Source organism: Euprymna scolopes, chromosome 21 (genome assembly GCF_053919585.1).
Source record: "Euprymna scolopes isolate OS-2025 chromosome 21, ASM5391958v1, whole genome shotgun sequence".
Taxonomy (NCBI): domain Eukaryota; kingdom Metazoa; phylum Mollusca; class Cephalopoda; order Sepiida; family Sepiolidae; genus Euprymna; species Euprymna scolopes.
The window spans coordinates 26,619,255-26,642,674 of NC_136502.1; the positions used below are offsets into that span (position 1 = coordinate 26,619,255).

General features: G+C 29.7%; 1 protein-coding gene across 4 annotated transcripts in view; it reads left to right on the forward strand.

The window, feature by feature from the left end:
* LOC145242893 (protocadherin gamma-A11-like) overlaps positions 1-23,420 on the forward strand; it is a 245,944-nt gene that overhangs the window by 207,479 nt on the left and 15,045 nt on the right. For 2 of the 4 annotated variants that reach the window (XM_080106001.1, XM_080106002.1), the window contains exon 3: positions 6,189-6,351. The exons of the other annotated variants lie outside the window; for them this stretch is intronic. In XM_080106001.1, the coding sequence (XP_079962127.1) occupies positions 6,189-6,351 (163 nt within the window). The remainder of the gene's footprint in view (positions 1-6,188; positions 6,352-23,420) is intronic. 4 annotated transcript variants of the gene reach the window in all.

Genomic DNA, 23,420 nt, shown 5'->3' on the forward strand with positions numbered 1-23,420 from the left:
CAGTATTAATATTAAATTGTATTGCTAGATTAATATATAATAATAAATACGGCTGATTTCAATGTTAGTAATAATTTAAAATCCTCTTATTGGATCAATAATATCAATGTTGCTCATAATAAAAATTTTGAACACGATCATACTGTTTTCTATAATTTTAATATTAACCATGTTGATAGACGTGATATTACGCCCCCTATTATAGTAATAATTCTAGATCTTATGATAAATACTACATTCTAGAGATACACAATTCACATTGTTAATAGCAATTAAAATAAATTCCATAACTGCAGCAATAATAATGTTAGTAACAATGACATTAAATTTATTTACTACAAAAATACTAATTATACTATAGATAATTAAATATATTAGTATTAAATACTAAAATCATGAATAATTAATACACCATGATAGTAATTAATGTTAATAGCAATAATATGAACTCCATTTAGTGGTAATGTGACAATGTTGATTGTAATAACAAACAGTAACGTCTGAATCATACATATTTAATAATGCTAACATCTAAAGCAAAATGCATGTATAATGCTATGAAAATAACCCGGAAACTGCAAAGTAAATAAATAAATAATAAATAATAATAATTATAATTATTTATATTATTTTGAACATCTCTTATTCTAATAAAAACTATATTTTAACTTTTAATGAAAAGAAAAAAATAAACAAATATCTATAATTTTCTCAAAATAATGAATATCCAGGCCAAATTCTTTTAAATATTTCATAAGATAGGTATAAAATGGCTTTGTAAATTCATTCATTTACCATTATTTCTGAATTCATAAAGTTTATTCATAAAACGTTTTATACTTCTAGTGTTATTTTAACGTAATTATACAATATAAAAAACCTTATTATGTGGTAGATCTAGTTTTTGAATATGATATTCTGTAATTACAGTGTGTTAATAACAATAATAACAAATCCCATAACTGCAACAGTAATTACAATGTTGATAATTCTAATTGCGGATAAGTTCTATTTTTGAGCATAGATATCTCTTTTAGTGTCTGATTTCTTATATTTAAGATTAATCTGGTGCAAATTTTCAGTCAATAAATGAAACATACAATATTCAAACACAAGAAAAAGTAAGAGATCTGAAAACTACAGTAAACTAAATAAAATGCTTGGACTGGAGCCATTTTTGGCAGAATTGTCAGGAAATCCTATTCATTAAGGTCATTTCCACATTTCATTGCAAGAATGGTGATGATGATGATTCTTATCAAATTCAGATGCCAATATCTAACCCCCTCCCTCACTTTTTGTTTACGGTGGAAGAAGCATGTCCGTAACAACAGTAACAGCACGGATGATATTTAAAAGAGCATGATGCAACTATATTATTCAAGGGCTGCTATTGGAAGGGGAAATTTGAGGGTTTTCCTCAAGTAGATTGCAACCAGTGAACAGAGCCCACCAAAAGAAAACAGGGGAAACGAGTCTCCTGGTGCCAAGAAAAAAGGAAAAGGCAGCTAAGGGTGATAACTCAACATGCATATGCATGCATGTATTCATTACACAAGCTATCTCTCTTTCTCTCTCTCTCTCTCACACACACACACACTCTCTCTCTCTCTCTCCCTCTCACCTGCACAAACGCACATAAACCCTTTCTTTCACACGCTTTTTCACTTTCATATACACAACCACCCCCTCTCTTGTTTCTCTCTTTTCATATTTTTTATATTTGCCCCCCCCTCTCTCCCTCTCTCTTGTTCTTGTATATCTTAACTCCCCACGAATCTGTTCAATATTATTATTTCAAGAGAGAGGGGAGACCTTTATTTTAAAGCAGGTTCACAGGCTTACTTATATTTAATATACAGATTATATATTTTTGAAAATCCTATTTTGTTGTTAAAGTATTGATTATCATGACCCTATTCCCTGCTTATCTGGGAGCAAAAAAGGAAGTGATCAAATATATATATCCATATATGCTACCCATTTTTGCTGCATTAACCATTTACTGGCCAACAATTTTGAGGCGCATATGGAAATATAAAAGTTCAACCTGACATAAGACAACACAACTGGATCGAATTATGAATTTTAGAGCATATCAATTTGCTTTGGTTTATTTAATGCCAAAGCACAATTTATTGCCAAGGCACAATGTATTATCAATTATTCATTGTATACAGCCAGTTGAACATAAGTCGCTTGATCTATAGCTAGGGGAAGACAATCGTGGGGCAATACCTTTCTAAAAAGCATTAGTGATAGGATTTGAATGTGGTAGAGCTGATTCCGGCCATGATGGCCATCCCCATGAAACTGGATAAAAACAAACTAAAAAGGCTATACTAAGAAATGTTTTTTTTTCTATTTAAAATATACATTTGTTATAGATTTTGAAAATTCTTCTAAAGATTAAAACATTTGGTAACTTAATATTTTAAAGTTAAAAGCCAATTTCTGTATGAAATTTTATTCAATTATTAAATAAACATATGCCCTCATCATAAATAGCTTTCGTTAACAATCAGTTCTAAATAAGTCATTTGGAAGTTAAAGATTCAATCCTTACTTACTATTACTAAGAATAACATAAATTAACATGCCAATCCAGTAATGGTTGATGGAATGTAAAATATTTACTCTCATGGATTAAATACAGGGTTCAGTTTGAAATTTCATAAAGATTACTGTGTTTGATTCAAAGGATCCCAAATTCCACTAGAGAGGTTTGAACTTTCAAAAAAGATGAACCTCAAGAAGGTCAGAGGTCATATCGACCAAAACATTGTAATATAATAATAGTTAAGATGCGTGACTGACAAAAATAATACAAATCATAAATCTTCTTCAAAAAAATTCTGAAACATAAACTAAACTATTGAGCACAATTATTAAACAGAATATGCAAATATGTACTCAATTATTAAACAGAATATGCAAATATGTACACAATTATTAAACAGAATATGCAAACATGTACACAATTATTAAACAGAATATGCAAACACGTACACAATTATTAAACAGAATATGCAAACATGTACACAATTATTAAACAGAATATGCAAACATGTACACAATTATTAAACAGAATATGCAAACATGTACACAATTATTAAACAGAATATGCAAACATGTACACAATTATTAAACAGAATATGCAAATATGTACACAATTATTTAATAGAATATGCAAATATGCACACAATTATTAAACAGAATATGCAAACATGTACACAATTATTAAACAGAATATGCAAACATGTACACAATTATTAAACAGAATATGCAAATATGTACACAATTATTAAACAGAATATGCAAATATGCACACAATTATTAAACAGAATATGCAAACATGTACACAATTATTAAACAGAATATGCAAATATGTACACAATTATTAAACAGAATATGCAAATATGTACACAATTATTTAACATAACTATTGAGCACAATTATTAAAGAAAATTATTAGGAACAAACACAATTATAAAAAACAAGTAAACACAGTTACGACACACATATACAACCCAAAAACAACGGGGAATGAAAACCTATTAATTTTGAAAAAGTTTGTAATAAAAAACAAAAAGAAAGAGCATAGAAACAAAAGTATTGAGAAATTGAAGAACTCTCTGTTTCACACCACCATGACCACCTCCCCCCCTCTCTCTCTCTCTCTCTCTCTCTCTCTCTCTCTCTCTCTCTCTCTCTCTCAAAAACTAACACTCTGATCGCCCCCCAAACCAACAGTAATGGTGTTAATAGTGGTCCCTTATTTCAGACTTGGTATAAAAGACAAGGACTGAACATGTGTATTGATAGCAACAAAATAATGGGGTAAAATTTATTTAGAATGTGTTAATTAAATAAAAAAATTTGATCGTTAAATATACTAGAAATTTATACTCACTCTTTATAATTACCTAAGTTTAAAACGACAGTTTTTTTTTAAGAAATTATAGAGCATCAACTCTAGAATAAAAAAAATCACTCCCATTTCTATATTTGTGTTAAGAGAATCGTAAAAAAATGATGCCTTAAAACAACTTACAGCAACATAAAGCTATTATTTACTATTGCAGTTTAAGACACCATTAGATACTATTTTTGATATTTTTAATATGGACTTGTCTTGCTTACATTCTTATAGATGTAATATGGCCATTTTTTGTTCTTTTTACACTGGTATTGATGCCATAAAGTTGATTTATTTCTTTGTAGAGTGACAGGTAAAATCGGTTTTAAAGTATAATAGAATTTTATGCCTGAACTAAAAAGACGATTTGAAACCAACACTCATTTATCTAATATGTGTACGAATAAACCCAGTCAGAATTACAAAAAAAAGTAAATAAATAATATTCGACTATAATGCATCAATAAATGTATAAATAATATAACGATATGTTGTTTTGAAATAGTGGAGATCAACATTTTTTTTAGGAATCCCGTAAAGTAAATGTTAACTAAAAGTGTGTTCTTCTATTTGTACTTCTGCAAAATATTTTCAAGCTGCACAACTTGAAATTTGGTAAGAATAATTCCTCTATTTATGCAGAAACAAAATATGATCACTGAGTATTCTCTAGACACCTCAGTCCTGCTGACAAAGAGATCATCAATTGATTGTTCTCATGTCATCCGTTGGGATTCATAACCAAGATTGTTCTATAACAATGCAGGACTGTGAATACTAATATTCATTATACTATTTAAAAGGAATCTCGTCTCGTCAGTGTTAAATATAAAATAAAAACAACAATATTAAATAACACTAGTCAATATATTTAACTGCACTAATCTTACTTTAAATAAGTTTTTTTTTAAATAATAGTCCAGGTTTTGGTTACAAACTAATTTTCTATGATCAGAGAATCGCGAAATCATGAAGTTAAAACAGAGTGCTTATTTTTGCACTAATTAATAACAAATTAATCATTTGATTTGTTTTTCTTTTATCAACAATTTTTTAAATCCTTTCAAAACAATAAACTCTAATAAAGAAACAAATGAATATAATGTACCTATGTTTTTTTTTACATTTGCTTTTACTTTAAACCAAAAACGAATCAAGGCATCATCATGGAAAATATTTTACTTCAAGATGACTTGAAACACTAGCAGCTCAAAGCAATTTCTTTTCTTAATAGCGAATAAGAAATACATGTTTTTAATTTTTTATAATTAAAAAAAATTATAATTGAAATTCTTTTATTAAACAATTTCTTAATGATTAAAACTCATTTAATTTTAAAATTTATAATTAATTTATTATTATTATTTTAAAACATGTTTCTGAATCCATTGTTTAATTCTTATGATATATTACAGCAATTTTGAAATTTTATACCATTAAAATACTTGTAGCATTTTGTTTTATATGTTTGTTTCATTGTTCCTTTCTTTTGCAGCATAACATGAAAAATAAACTTTAGAGCTAAAAGAATTTATGACAAAAAATATTAATAGCAAGTAAATAAATAAATTGGCAAAATAGATTCAAACTTCTTTCAAATATGCTATTATGCTGATCAGTTTACAAAACACTCAAATATACTTTCTTATCAAATACTTTGATTATATATATAAATAAATAAATATATATATATATATATATATATATATATATATATATATATATATATATATATATATATATATCATATTGCAATCCTATAGTGATAAAAATAGGTTTAGAGTGTTTTTACATTTCAAAATAATAAAATAATATTGTTATCATGATGTGGGATGGGCTTTTAATTTAATGCTGAAAGAAAAAATAAGACAGATTTCAATCCCTTATAATAAATGTTTAAATATATATATATATATATATATATATATATATATATATATATATATATATATATATATATATGTGTGTATATATATATATATATATATATATATATATATATATATATATATATATATGAAATATGTTTACATAAATATATCATGATTTAGTGGTATAGACATTCATATAGCTTTTTGAAGCTTTTTATTTGATCTGAAAATAATAGAATAACATCAGATATGTGTACATATATGTTCATAGATATGTACATATCTTTATTTATATATGTATATATAAATATCTATATATAAAAACCTTGTGATGATCTATTTTTTTAGTGATTGTTGTAGGTTTTTATAATGTTCTTTCTGTTTCCGCTTGTCAACAGATGTTTGTCCAGGAGGTTGCACTGCCACCTGGTAGTAAAAAAAATGAAAAGAGCACTTTTTTGTCTCCGGTTTATACAACTTGGAAATCTGCCTTAACTTGTGATCCTGAAACAGGACCTGGCTGGCGTGCCGGAGAAACAGGCCTGAGTGGTGAGAAGTCAGGTATGTAGTCAGGAAAAAATCAAAATGCTTTAAAAAAAATATTTAAAATATGTTGTCTCCATGAGCAAATTGATACCACTCAGTTAATATAAAAGATAACATTCTATGAGCATGACTAACCAAAAAAAATTGATCTCCTTAAAAAACTGATCTGCTTATTTTCCTAATTTGTTATTGATTTTATCTCTTTTTTATACTGATAGAGTTGTATATGTATTCAACCTGAGTTCTATGACCAGGTTTAACAAAACTAACATTCTAAACACATCACTAGCTCAAGAGTTTCCAAAAAGTAAAATAATTTTTGCTCAAATATTATATAGACTTATACAAATCCAATGATAACTACTCATCTCTAAAAATTCATATGAAAATCATCTCTACTCTTTTATCTCAATTTTCTTTACTCATAAAAATTAGAGGCACTCATAATAGGGATTTATTTATAAAGATACACACAAAGGATGTGTATATCTATATATCTATAAAAGTGAACGTGTCTGTCTGTCTGTCTGTGTAAATTTCCCTACGCAATAACTCTGTCAATTTTTAGTCTATAGACTCGAAATTTGAAATACCGGGTACTGAGATTTGGGAAAGTCGATGTGACGGGTGTCAGCCAGAAATTTGGCTGTTAAGGGGTCAAATTTCAACGATTTGACCTTTAAGAACTCTACCAAACTCCTCCGACAATTTTGGGTCTAGACACTTGAAATTTTAGATATAGGTTCCTTGAACCTGGATCTAACTTAATAAAGTGATTTGAGCCCGAAACTATAAATTTTAAGGGGTCATAATAGGGGTCAAAGTTTTAATAAATTAACCATTTTTTTTGTTTTTTTGCTTTTTTTGCACAGCATACACCTCCAAACACCCGAGCAACGCTGGGCACCCCTGCTAGTATAATTATATTTTCAAAGCAATATCTCTGCTACTCCCCACATGGGGTTACCAAATTGGTTAAAGGTAAAATTATTCCCAACTCGCATTTAGATAAAAATGCACTTTCGTAAATAATTGAATTCATTCATATTGTATCGCAAAAACAAAAACAAATAACATCTATGTAAATCGCGATATATCCGAACAGTCATGCAAAGTGGACGAGTGGTAAGAGTTTAGGTTTCTTACAATAGGGTTCCAATTTCGAATCTCGCTATGATGAGTCATAGACGGCGAAACACATGTCAGTGGATCAGCATATTTTAAAAACAATATATATATATATATGTATATATATATATATATATATATATATATATATATATATATATCCTGTAATTCATCCATTCATACAAAATATTTGACCAAATTATCAACTTTATAGAGAGAACAATGAAAACATGGCACCAGGAATTGACAGTGAAAGAATATGTTAGAAATAAAAATACAATGGCAACTTCCAGAAAGACTCGTTATCCCTAACACTCTTCATTAGAAGTATTATGGTGCTCAATAGCATACTCAGGATGTGCAAATTTGGATACAAATTCATAAACACAAAAGACAAAATATATCATCTCATATACACATATGGCCGAAAAAAAATGGAACTAGGAAACAGGAACTAGAAAACAAAAATATTCATCTAAGATATTTGAATGGTATTCAGAATGTAATAGTGTTGACTACTTGTGATGAAAATGGAAAACGGCAGTGGATGAAGAACCACAAGATTAGGAAGGCACTTAGTGAGCATAATGTCTATACATATCTGAGAGTTCTAGTAATAGATGACATCAAATCAATAGAAATTTAAGGAGAAAATTGGAAAAGAATATTTGAGAAGAACAAGAAAGCTCTTTGAAACAAGATTATATAGAAAAGAATAGCAGTAAGATACTTGATCCCTTACATAGGTTGGACAAAAGAACTCGGGCACATGGACCAAAGTAACTAATGAACTAATAACCATTCACAGTATACCACACTCAAATTATGACATTGACCAACTTTATGCAAAACGAAAGAAGAGGGAAGAAGACTGGTAAATACAGAAAACTACAATAGAAGAACTAGAAAAGTATATAACTTAAACCAGAGAAAGTTGCAAAAAGTACCACGAAAAATAAACAAAACAAAGGGAGCAAAATTGAAAACAAAAAGGCAAGAAAAGCAAAATGAGAAGAGAAACAGAAATAGATGATTTATAAGACTGAACAAAGAAAAGATGAACAAAAACACATTGACATGGTTATGAAAAGGATACTTGAACAGACAACAGAATTATTACTGTCAATGTGATTAAAATAAATTATATAAAAGCCAAATTAGAAAAAAAGAAACAAGAAAAGAGTAAGTGTAGACTGTGTGGACAAAGAGACAAAACAGTATAAATATAAGTGAATACAGAAAAGCATCCAAAAAGTAATATAAAAATAGACTTGGATTGGAAAGGCAGTTCACTGGGAACTATGCAACTCTGCATTTTTAACATTGGACACAAACTGGGACCAGAAGGGGACAATGAAAGTCTCTGGAATATAGAAATACAAACGGTCAAAGCAAAATGTCTGGACGTGATAATAATCTACAAGAAGGAAAAATTAGAATTAAAAGGAGGATTGACACAATGCATGGTACAGATGGAAACATCTGAAATATTTAAAAAAATCCTCGAGTATGGAAACGAATCTACTTAACTAGGTAACACTGACCAACTACAAGTAAATTGAAAAAGAAATAGAACAAATAATATAAAAAGAACATTACACAAATCCAATGGAACTGAAACTTCCAAATATTCCATAAATTAACCCCTTTCCACTGCTAACAAAAGGTAATGACACAAGTCTTAGTTGGTACTGCACAAAATGGTATTGATGGGTTAATGATGATGGAAAGACCAAGAAGAGAAAACATTATCTAAAACTTTACTGAAAGGGCACAAAGAGTACAGACATTCTAATGAGTTTTAGTTTGACAATCCAATTCGAAAAAAATGTCAGCAGCTGTTTTCCGTAAGAAATCAATGGTAAACAGTTGTTGTGAGAATGTAAAGAGATTTGCAATTAATATTGAAAGAAAAGGAGAGTACTGGAAATCAGTGATAGACTTATTGTTACATAGGCTCCGGTAAAACCCCCTATTATTGCCAGTGATAGTGATTCATGTGAGAACTCCTTGTAAGTAAATAATAATAATAATAATAATAATAATAATAATAATAATAATAATAACAACAATAATAGTAATAATAATAAACTGTTCCTCCCTCCCCCCAAAATGCATCAGCCATGGCTGCTACCACATAAAATAGTCGTGAAGGGTCAAGGAGGATGAAAGAATTGAGGAGAGAGAATATTACCCAGACCTTCACTGAATGAGTGCCAAGAGTACTGAGATCTTAGGGTGGCTTATTGCCACCCAAATGTCAGTGCCAATGAGAAATTAATAGTAAGCTGCTATTGCGATAATGCAAAGTCATTTTCAAAGGTTATAAGTGAGTGCTGGCAATCTGGGGAAACTTGTCACTACTCAGAATCCAGAAAACACTACCGGTTATTATCAGTAAGAAATCGCTGATAATGATCTTGTGAGAACTCTTAGTGAGTAAAAAAAAAAATGAAATAAAAAAATAAATAAAATAATAATAATAACAACAACCACATGAAATAGTGATGAGTCAAAGAGGATGGAAAGACCAAGGAGAGAAAGCACTAAGTAGATCTCCACTGGATGAGTTCAAAGAGGACTGGGATGTCGGAGAGACTTATTGCCACCTAAATTATAGTGAAGGCCAATAGTTATTGCCATTGAGAAATCAATGGTAAACGGCTGATGCAATAATGCAAATTCATCTGCAAATGTTATCGAAAGAAGTGGAGAGTATAGGAAATTTGGGAAGACTTGTTGTAACTTAAAGTCCAGGGAACATCACAGATCATTAACAGAGAGAAATCTTTGATGATAGTCTGTATGAAAACTCCTGATGAGTAAAATAAAAAACAAAAAAAAAACACACAACTACTACTACTACTACTACTACTACTACTACTACTATTTGAAGTACTTGTTTTAATTGTAATGGTCTTAAACTACATTCCTTACATATAGAGCTGCAAATAAAATACATTCGTTTTCAAATTCATACTCAGAGAAACACATAAAATAATAATAAAACAAATAGAAAATGTCAGCATCAATCAGATATTTTATACGTCTGTTCTTTTTGACGATGAGTATCTTGACATCGTGTTGGAAAGTCGTACAAATATTAATGATAAAGTTATGTGACAGATTTGTCCATTTCCCCTTAATGGCAGCCTTAAGAGAATCGATATTGAGGTGAGATTTCCTGTTCGTGTACTTTTCTAATTTGCACCTAGCAGTAGTAGATTCAGGTCTGGACTTGACGAGGGACAAAATTAGCAAAATTGGCCTTTCAGAAAGTTTATCTGTCTTGGCTGCATCGATTCTGTGAGAAAATGCTGTGATGTCTTGATTGATGAATTTAGCCCCAGGTCAATATGAACTACAGGGACGAAGATGACAATAGACCCCTCTCCCCAATTGTTGAGTGAGCTTGTGCCTAATTTTTTGTTTTGTATAACTTCTGCAGAATAAAAAATATATAACTCAATATGAAATGCTTTTCTGATAGTTTTGTGGTTTACCCTTATCTGATAAACCATCTTATGCATGGAGGTCGTTTGGTCCTTTTCTATTGCACTCATGAAATGAGAATTCTGTTTGTTAGTTTGTTCATCAGCATTATGTTTTCCTCTTGATTCTTTTCTCAATAAGCATCAGTAAGGATGAGACACCAATGTTCTTTGACTCCACTTTTGCACAATACAATCAAATAGTCTTTGCTTTTCATAATCATGTAAATTCATTTCCAATTCAATTCTGCATTGTTCTGGTTTCAATGTTAAGATTTTTACATCTAAATGACTTTTAATTCGCTTTTTAAAAGATTACATTTGATTGCTTTCATTGGTCTTTTATAGTTATTTAATGCTCAAATACAACGTCTATTCTAACTGATTCATTATAATAAACTTCCTCAGTACCCATCACACTTCTGCGGTGGATGGTCGGGTTGGTGATTTATTTCTTTGGTCTTTCTGTTCTTTCAAACCACGACATATTTAGAGAGGTGGTGGGGTCAGACTATGGAGTTTATATAAGAGTTCTAGTTCTCTATTATTAGTGTAATATTCATTTTATATTTTTTTTTGTTCTAGTTCTATTTCAACTATGGTCTGTTGGCATTGGCTATTTGCTGGTAACATGGGTTGGTTTCGCACTCAAACATTTTCAGTATTATTCCAGCTGATTTTATCAATGTCTTGCATTGTATTGGCTCAAACCTTTCTTTGATTCCAATTTATCCCAGTTATTTTCCAGATTTTTCAGAACATGTCCTAGTGCTCTTACAATTATTTGTATTACAGTAGTTTTCTTCATCTCATATTCATGTCAGTGCTCTGGCAAGTTCCATGTATTTTCTTTATATTTCTGCCTCCTTGATCTTCGCCCCATGATCTCCTTACACAACAAAATTTATGACTTGACGGGTTTTTTCCTTCTTGTCGAGTATTATCATGTCCAGTCTTCTTGTTTGGATGAGTTTATCCATTTGTACTTCTTTCTATGTTTTCAGGGATTTTATAGTTTTCATTTTTTTTCAATACTGCCTCCAGTTTATTATTATCATCATTATTATTATTATTATTATTATTATTATTATTATTATTATTATTATTATTATTATTGCCTCACATGGAGCTTTCACACAGGTCATCAAAGATCTGATTGAAAACCTGTGGTGTTCCCTGGAAGCTGAATGACAACAAGTCTCCCCAGACGTCCAGCTATCTCCACCTCCTTCAATAGCATTTGCAAATAAATTTGCATTATTGCAATAGCCTCTCGCTATTGATTTTTCGCAGGCAGCGGCCATTGGTCTGAAGTGGGATTTGAGTGGCACTAAGCCTCTCCAAGTTCCTAGTTCTCTTTGCACTTGTCCAGTGGAGGTCTTGGCTATTTGGTTTCACACTTTGTTTCTTTTTTTTTGGGGGGGGGGGGAGCGGTGATGGTACAATTGGAGGGGATGTGTGATGGGAATATAGAGCTTATTGATATGCAGCTCCAGTGTTCTTCATTCCCTATAAAGCTTCTTCATGTCTTGCCTCTGCAGCAAGTTGTCTGGCTCACGCATGTGGTTCATGTGTATTATTCTCCGCATTCAAGGGGTTTCCTTAATATTCCAGCCATTTTCCTTATTGTTAGTCGTATCTTTGCAGCCATTCCTCTGATTCCAATTTCTCCCATTCTTTTTTCAAAGTTTTTCAGGATTGTTCCTAGTGCTTCTACTATTATAGGTATTATTTTGATTTTCCTCATCATCCAGATCCCTTTTAACTCTCTGGCTAACTGTGTATTTGCTCCGTTTCTCCTTTTCTTTCATACTCACTCTGTGGTCAGCTGGGACAGCAAAATCTACGATTTGACAGGATTTTTCTTTCTTGTTAATTATTACGACATTTGGTCTTCTTGCTTGGATGGGTTTGTCAATCTGTATGTCCATGTCCCATAGGATTTTGTGGTTCTCGTTTTCGAGTACTGTTGCGGGCTTCTGCTTGTACCATTTGTCTGTACGTTCAAAATGCAGTTGTTTGCATAATTCCCAATATACTTCCCTCCCCACTTGGTCGTGCCTGTTTTTGTATTCCTTTTGGGCCAGTTTGATGCATTCACTTACGATATGGTTTATCATTTCGTCTCTTTGTCCACAGAGTCTGCATTTGCTGTTTTCTTGTTTTATCGATCTTTGCTTTGATATGGTTGGTTCTTATCGAGTTATCTTGTGCTGCAGTTATTAGGGATTCAGTTTCTTGGTTTACATGTCCTTTTCACATCCATGTCCAAGTTATTATTATTATTATTATTATTATTATTATTATTATTATTATTATTATTATTAACTTCAGTGTTGAGATGTTTTATACCGTTTTTTTTTTTCACTTAAGAGCAGGCTTTTACACCAAAGCTAGTGAGCAAAGAGTCAATGAAATAGAAAGCACCTGGCGTAGGATGTTTGCTGTGCCAAGCAGTACTGACTTCTGGAGTACAGTAATGTTTTACTTGACTCTCAAGGAATTCAACTGTTTATCAATATCATCTGGAATTGAGCCAAGTGCACTTATGATGATTGGCATGATGGAAGTTTCTGATAGTTTTTTTTGCCTGCTAAGTTGATATCGTTTGGGCAAGCCACATCAATAATTTGGCATTCATTGGTCTTTTTGTTCGCAACTACAATATCCGGTTTACTGTGAGTTAACTATCAGTCACACTGAACCGTGAAAACCCAGGAAAGCTTAACGTCTTAATTTTCCTCTACTGCTTCTGGATTATTATTATTATTATTATTATTTACTCACTAGGAGTAGTCATACAAGCCATCATCAAAGATTGCTCTTTGAAAACAATTTGTGGTGTTCCCTGGAGTCTGAGTGACAAAAAGGTTCCCCATATTTCCAGTACTCTCCACCTCTTTCGATAACCTTTGAAAAAGAATTTGCGTTATCACAACAGCCACTTACCATTAATTTCTCGTTAGCAGCGGCCTTTGGCCTTCACAAGAATTTGGGTGCCAATAAGCCTCCCCAAGGTTCCAGTACTCTTCGCACTAATCTAGTGGAGGTCTGGCTAGTACTTTCTCTCAGTCTTTCCATCCTCCATAGCCCTCATTATTTGGTGTGGTGCCTGTTTACGGTGACACTCACAAAAAAAAAAAAAAAAACGAGGGCGGTATCTTACATTTATTTTCATGATTCTATGTCATGTTTTGCATTTGTAGCCGTTTCTGTGTTCAATTTGTATGTAGTTATTGTGTGATGTAAGTCTCCACATTCAAGGGTTTTCCTTAATATTTCTGCAGTTTTCATTATTGAGATTCAGTATATCTTCTCCGACATCCCTCTGATTCCAATCTCTTCCATATTTTTTTCAAAATTTTTCAGTATTATTTCTAGCTCTCATACTATTAGTAGTGTTCTTTACTTTCTTCATTTTCCAGATCCCTTTGAGCTCCTTGGCCAGTAATGTGTATTTGCTCCACTTTTCAGTCTCCTTGTTCTATGGTCTGCTGGAACAGCAAAATCTACAATCTGGCAGGACTTTTCCTTCTTGTTAACTACGACATTCGGTCTCCTTGGTTGGATAGGTTTATCATAGAATCTTGTGACTTTCATTTTTGCAGTACTGCTGCTGGTTTGTGTTTTGTACGAATTGTTTGCATATTTGTCAATATACTGCCTTTTTCACTTAATTGTGTCTATTTTGATATTCTTTTTGGGCTAGTTTTCTGCATTCACTTATTATATGGTTTATTGTTTCATTCCTTTGTCTGCATTTGCTGTTTTCTGTCTTTGTTTTTGCAAACAGTTTCAGGTCATCCATGTACATTAGGTGGTTCATTTTTATTTCTGTGTTAGTGAGCCTGTATCCGGCTTGGCATTTTCTTAGGATGTTGTTCAGAAGCATCATGAACAGTAATAGTGATAGGGAATCACCTTGGAACATCCCTCTTTGTATTTTGATTTCAGTTATGTATTGCCCATCATCTGTTAGTTCAAGTTTCATTATTATTATTATTATTATTATTATTATTATTATTATTATTATTATTATTATTATCGTGAGGTCTTTATTTGGTGGATTTTAGCCTCAAAATGTTTATCATTGTTATTATCACTAGTAGCAGTATTATTATTATTATTCGAAGTAGTAGTAGTAGTAGTAGTAGTAGTAGCAGCAGCAGCAGCAGCGATAGTAATGATATTAAAAGGATTATAATTTTGCTACATACATCATTGATGCCTGTGTTGTTTTATGTCGAATTTGGTGGAATTGTGTAGAATAGTTTTTAAGCATATAAATGTTTATTATTTGTAGCAGAATTAACATTTTAACCCCTCCTATGACACACAATACACATCAACGTATCCTTCATGTCAAATTTGATGAAATTCTGTCGAGTAGTTTTGAAGCGTGAAACAGACAAAAATGTTCGCTTATGAGATAGATTATGATTATTATTGTACTAGACATAAAATAAGTTAGGGGCGGGAAAAGATTCATTAATATGGTTTAAGTATTTTTGTTTACGTAAGACCAAAACAATATGCATTAGAAATGGAAACAAGGGAAAAGGTAGATCAAGTTTGCAAGGAGATGAATAACAATGTGTTTATGCCAGAAATAATAATATGCTATTATATATACTTAAATGCTTAAGTTTATATATATATATATATATATATATATATATATATATATATATATATATATGTAGATACATATAGAAACTCTCACATTACAGACATTATATAATACAGTACACACACATAAACACACGCACACACACACACACATATATATATATATAGTAAACTTTGCTTACAAATAACCCTTATATGTACATATACTCAAAAAAACAAGTATAAAAACGAACACATAATCTATATACATAACGCAAAGTTGTCTGTACGTGTGTAAATGTGTCGCAACGTCACAGTGAAACAATTGATCTAAAGCCCAAACTAATCGCAGATACCGAATCAGCACCTTTGTTTCGACATCTTATCGATGTCAGAACTTGAACGTTTTTTAAAAGTCATTATTCAAAATTGAAACTATTTAAAAATAACGCTAGAAAGAAATGTTCCAACACATTTAGCGTTTCAATTCCAGCTGACAACATACTTATAATTATTTGAACTTTTTCGCTACAAATAAGAAAAATAAATGCATAAGTCAAGGGTGTTTGTTAGTCAAATTATTGTACGCTTTATTATTGGAACATTTCCATATGATTATTTTATACAATCGAATTATTTTATTATATCTATGTGGCAGAGATTAAAAATACGAACTATTTTTGTTTGTTCGGTGGCCATGTAGATAGAGTGTTCAACTTCAGTTAAATTTTATGCCATCCTTCAGAGTTCGAATCTCACATCAGAAAATTGTTTGTTGTTTCGTTTTTATAGCATTCCAGTTCTAGCCGATATCGATCATCATCATAAACCTGAATGATATATTATTAAATTATTTTATTGATTGAAAATACAAAACGACATTTATTTTCCATTCAAACTAAAATGCAGAAAAAAAGCTTTGAGAACCCCCAAATTTATGGATACTAGCAGGCCGCCTAGCAATGCCCGGTCAAAAAATATATTTTAATTCATGCAGATTTCTTATTTCTTCTTATTACTATTAAAGAAAGAATTCTCTATTGGTTATTATATTGTACTCAATATATAGTTATACCCTCTCCCCTGGGCGTGGCTTGGTCATAAAATATACTTAAATACGCTATTTTAATTCATACAGACTGTGTATTTGTTATGATAGAGCCATTATCCTATTGATTATTAGATCGTTCCTAATATATAGTAGTGATTCCAAAGTAAAATTTAAAAAAAATATGACTTGGGTACCATCAGCTAGAAACAAAACCGAAACATATAGCTCTCCAGCCTTATTCATTACTATCTGACCTAAACCTATATGCATATAAAAACTTTTAAAAAATAACGTTAAAAATATAAATATATATTTGCACATGAGTAGAAAATAACATGTTTAGTCGACTTATACCTGCCAAGTTCCAATATTCTTCAGTTTCATCTCCTTAGCAACTATTTATACTGGCTAAAGATCAAATCGAATTTGTTCATCAGGTTCAAATCCCCTATATATCATGTTTCAAGTCTGCAGAACAAAAATTGACAGGAGTTTGGTAGAGACCATTCCTTACACAGACAAACAAGGTAACTTTCATATATATATATATATATATATATATATATATATATATATATATATATATATATATATATATATATATGAACGTGTCTATGTGTGTGTGTGTGTGTGTGTATGTCTGTCTGTCTGTCTGTCTGTGTATCTGTGTACATTTCCCTACGCAATAACTCTGTCAATTTTTAGTCTACAGACTCGAAATTTTTGATATACAGGGTACTGAGATTTGGGAAAATCTTTGTGATCGGTTTTCGGTCAGAAATTTGGCTGTTAAGGGGTCAAAGTTCAACGATTTAACCTTTGGGAACTCTACCAAACTCCTCCGACAATTTTGGGTCTAAACACTTGAAATTTTAGATATAAGTTCCTTGGACATGGATCTAACTTAATAACTTGATTTGAGCCCAAAACAATAAATTTTGAGGGGGTCAAAGTTAAAAAAATTGACCGTTTTTTTTTTGTTTTTTTTTTGCTCAGCATACACCTCCAAACACCGGGCAAAAATATGCTGTTGTCATAGCTCTAGTTATTATTTAAGGTTAACTTGGTTTATTTTCACAAATATTATTTTACTTGATTTTTTTAATAAAAAAATAAAAGTCAGATTGACTTGATTGATTTTTTCTGTCCTCAATCCTAGTAGTATTTTTCAGTCCTAATCTAGAGAACTACTTTTTACTTATTTCTTTTCAAGTAATAAGCCAATATTCAAGTTTATGCAAAGCTAGAAATGCATCGGTTTTACTAGTTTATACGATTGCATTTTTAGTCGTAAGTAAAGAATGCATTAATACTAAAAATAAAATTCCCAAAAGAAGAAAAAAAAAAAAGGAAAAATAATTTGAAAAATATATAAATAAGATTTTAAAAAGGCAGATTGTGTAAATAAAAATCGAAAACATTACTTTTCACTATTCAGTCAGAAGTTTTAACAATTGAACTATCAATTGGCTGTTATTTTATTTGTAAAACTAAGCATTAATATATATAAATTGCAAGGTGCTACTGCTTCGATACTGACGTCATTTTCTTTCACTGTTATGTTTTCTGTTGGTTTAGAAGCCCTATTGTAAGATGAAATTAAGAGAACATTCTATATAAGTTCACAATAGCAAATTATGTTAACAACTATTATGATATACAAATAATATTAAGAAATAAATAATTCACTATTTCTCGTAGGAAAATGCAATTTTTATGATGTTAAGTGAATTGTGAAAAAAATAAGATAAAATTTAGTCTATTTTTGTTTTTTTAAGGAAAAGGTGCAAATTACTATAATTTGCCGAAAATTAAATACTCGTTTATTGGTTTAGTGTGATTTAATGTAGTAACAATTTTTGTATTTGTAAGAGGAAGTGCTTTATGTTATAAATTATTTTTGCCTATCATGAGTTTAAAGAAAGAACAATTAGGATTACCATAGGAATATCTACTATTCAGGATTAAAAAAAATCCATGCAGGATAGGAAAGGCCTCTTATAAGACGGCATTAAGATAACATCAAAAATAGGTTTTGTAAAGCAAATTGTTAATTAATAATATATGAGTAATATAAAAAAATAGTTTCATATTTCTTCAAAGAAAATATAATTGTTAAATTTAAAGCTGAGAAAAATGAAGTAAAATAAAAATTTAGTTTTTTATTGCTGAACTAAGCAGCTGCAGATATTTAGGTATTGTTGAAAAATATTTCTATATTAACGATGTTCCAAATCAGAATAAGTATATTTGAAAAAAGAACTGGAATAGAATATTATAAAGGACGTGGTAGAAAGAAAAAAAATTGGTAGTAAGAATCAAATATCGATTTGTTCGATGCAATGCTATCAATACGAATTTCGGAAATACTCTGACTTAATTTCATATATTAGAATATGGTAAGATTTCTGCATTTTATTGTTGTTAATTTTATCGAAGGAAGGTCTATGTGTATCATCAAGTGAAAATATCTATTAGAGAATGTGTTTATTTATTTATGATAGATCCATATATATATATATATATATATATATATATATATATATATATATATATATATATATATATAATTTATATCTAGATCCAAAAGCATATATTTGTGCATGTAACTACTTACAAATATTTACATAACTTCATTTTTTTTTTCAGATTTTTTTTCAGTTTTTCATGGATGAGATGGATTGAGGTTATTTAGTACTGAAGTGACTTTTTAAATAGGGGTGAGGGTTAGTAAGTGATTCAAATAAAAAGGAAGATATAATGTATCTTAGAAAAAAGCTATAAAAATCTTGATTTCATGGGACACACACACACATACTATATATATATATATATATATATATATATATATATATATATATATATATATATATATATATATGTAGTAAGTTTTGAAAATATATATGGCAATTAAGATACTCAGAATTTTCCATATTGTGTTGTTGCCATATATATTTTCAAAACTTACTATCTAGCTGTACTCACATATTGAGCACTGTTGAAGTAAATACGGAAAATAGATACATAAAATTTTTTGTACAGACATGAAACAATAATAATAATATGTGTATGTGTGTGTGTTACATAGTATCAGATATTATAAACTTCCCGAGTTTCCTAATACAGCAGGATTATATCAAAATGAACAACAGTGTTATCATAATAGAAATAAACCTATAATTTTGGCAATGTTGTTTACTTTTTTTCGCATGAAGTTAGATACATACATGCCTGTTTGTATTCCTTGACTGGAAATTTGGATCAAGTGAACACAAACAGGTTAAAAATATCTTTCATAAGTATGACAGAGTGAGTTTAAGAAACTCAGATGAAAAACAATAACCCATATCCAACATAGAATTCACTTTTACTATTTTAAACTGTTTTCCTAATCTTGATTATTGCCATCTTCACAACGTTCTGGACATTGTACTCTTTGGGCTTATTCAGATGCCTTTTTGCCATAGTATCTGGAAATCTGGGAATTTTTAGCAGACCTCTTCATTTAAAGCACTAGAACTGCTCTCATTCTGGAATTATTATTATTGTTTAATTCGAAATTCCCAGAAGGTAAAAAGCACCTTAAAAAAGCTGGGGGATAAAGTAATAAAAACATTATGTGTTGTGTTTTGGGATTAAATACCCAAATAACAGTTGGTTTGATTTGTTTATTTTAGGGTATATAAACACTTTGGGCCAATCAATGTCGAAATGCATAATCAACAATTAATTGCATATCACACGTTGAACACCGATTACCATTTTATCAATAACTGCAGAGTGGATTCATATCTTTTAAGGATACCAGTGTGTAATTAAACACACTGTTGGAAAAGATATATATTTGAAGGGTTAACTTAATAGCTATGTAATTTCAAATTTACCATATTTAAACTTGGACATATGTTTGCAATAGGAGATCAATTCGTTTTTAGAGTTTATTATATTACTAATTTGAGGGGAGATTCGTTTAATGATTTGGAATTCATTCCATTTGCGATTTTTTCCAAGGAACTCTGCCTTTTGGATTATTTTGGACCATTTGGAACTTACCCATTTGATTGGAAATTTTTAATCCGTTCGTTTTGGATTTTACCATTCTTGGATTTTTACCCTTCATCGGACTATCCGTTCATGTGAAATCTTTTTATTATTTTTCTTTTACCTCCTATTCCCCTTACCTCACCTTTTTTTTAACAAAGTAAGACCTGTGACTTACTTGTAGTTTCATTAAATACTTTTACATGCAAAATCCGATCCCGCATTTTGCTAATTCCTGCCCTCTGATGAGAAGGAGAGCATTTCTTCGAAACTCCACTTATCTTGTGCTTCCTTTTTAAAATTAAATATGTTTTTAACTCTTTTTCAAGATGTCTTTTAACATATTTTATTAATCATTTGTTCATGTAATATATATATATATATATATATATATATATATATATATATAATATACATATATAATATATATAATATATATATATATATAATATACATAATATACATATACATATATAATATACATAATATACATATACATATATAATATACATAATATACATATACATATATAATATACATAATATACATATACATAATATACATATACAATATATATGATATACATAATATACATATACAATATATATAATATACATAATATACATATACAATATATATAATATACATAATATACATATACAATATATATAATATACATAATATACATATACAATATATATAATATACATAATATACATATACAATATATATAATATGCATAATATACATATACAATATATATAATATGCATAATATACATATACAATATATATAATATGCATAATATACATATACAATATATATAATATACATAATATACATATACAATATATATAATATACATAATATATATATATATATATATATATATATATATATATATATATATATATATATATATATATATATATATATGCACATAAAGTTATGAACAGTACATAGGGCCCGAGCAAAGCAGGGCTGAACTGCTAGTCTAATATAACGGTGTTAGTAAAATTATCATTTTCATTGATATACCTGAAATATGGCATCGAATATAGAATGACTCGATGTTAAATTCATAAGTCTATTTATAAGTTAGTTATTTAAAAAAAAAGAAAAAAAAAGGGACATGATATCATAAATTAAAATAAAGTATCTCAAGATTTACATGGTGATAAAAGCAAAATTAGTTTTGGATTATTTAGATATCAGCAATAAAGCTATAGATAGTTTTGTAGTCATAATGATTGTAATAGTGGTTGCTACGTGACTAATTAACTACTATTACATAGTTATTATACCGTGAATTCATTTAAGCTAGTCATCGATAAAATGTGTTTGAACATCACACGAGAGTAAACAAAAGTCAGCTTACATTCAACCTGCCAGAGTCAACAAAAGTCATCAACATACTGTGGGTTAAATTGACCTAGGACTGTTCCATTCACTTGGCAATGTAGGGGGTTAATTTCTCTGTTATATGACTTAGGTGTTCATTTATATGTGAAGAGGAAGATCAAATAATCAAATTTTCTCAATAATATATGTCATTAGGTTCAACACATAATGATAAAAATGTGCCCGCTAAAAAGATTCTCAAATCTTTTAGATTTCTCAATAGAAATTCCTATTGCAACATCATAGTAAAATTTTTTATATCATTTAGATGTTTTTAACTGTTGGTCTCATTTTGGTTGCGCTATCGTCACAGCTTTTTTTTCTCGTTGTAGTATCCAGTCTTCTTCATGTGTCTATAAGCCACTAGGTATTTTAAACTGAAACTGTGACATACTGCTCTCATTCTGCAATCCATGACTTGTAGATATCTCGTATTATTTTTGTGAACCTAACAACCAATTTAACTATAATTGTCCAAAATATACAAATAAAATAAATGACAACAATACTTAATTTTGGAAATATTTTGAAATACTAGCCTAAAAGTTAATAAAAATTAGACATCTTAAATGTCTTTCACTTTTGTAAAATGAACATTCATATTTTAGTAAATTTTACTACTAAATTTAGTTATATATTTGTTTAACAAAAACTGAACAAAAAGGCGATTTGTTTCAAAAAGTGATAAATTTATGAAAGACCTAATTATAATGCTAAAATAAAAATCGATTTATTCGATTACTTATTTTAATGAATAAGAAAATGAATAAATGATTAAAATAAGATAACTTTGTGAAATTAAACTTGATAAGCAAATATAGTGACTGGTTTGTAAAGTAAATATTTTTCTATTGAATACGATTACAAACATAGACGTATTCCTCATTGCAGTATAATTTGAGTAATTGCAAAAAAAAAAAATGTCTCATACGTACAATTTGATAAAATGATGCAATAAAAGTAGAAAGTAATCTGATACCATACAAACTAATATTAACAAGTGAAGCATGCATGGTATTCCATGAGTGCACAGTGAATGAGACATAAAAAATGACTAAGTTCAGCATTTCCCCCCCCCCTCCATTTAGCCCTAAAAGTCCCCAGGGAAGGTCAAATCCTGGTGAAAATGAACAAACGGTGCAGTTTTAGTCCTTAGCATATGTAAATTTGAGTTCTGCACCATGCAAAAAAAGAAATGACTAAGTCCATCATTTGCCCCCATTCCCATTTAGCCCCAAAAGTCTCCAAGGCCTTAACATATTTAAATTTGAGTTCACCACCATACAAAACTGCTAAATAGACATACACAGAAAAGTTTAGACAAATATGGTAAAATAGTCCCCAAAATAGTTTTTATTAGCCCT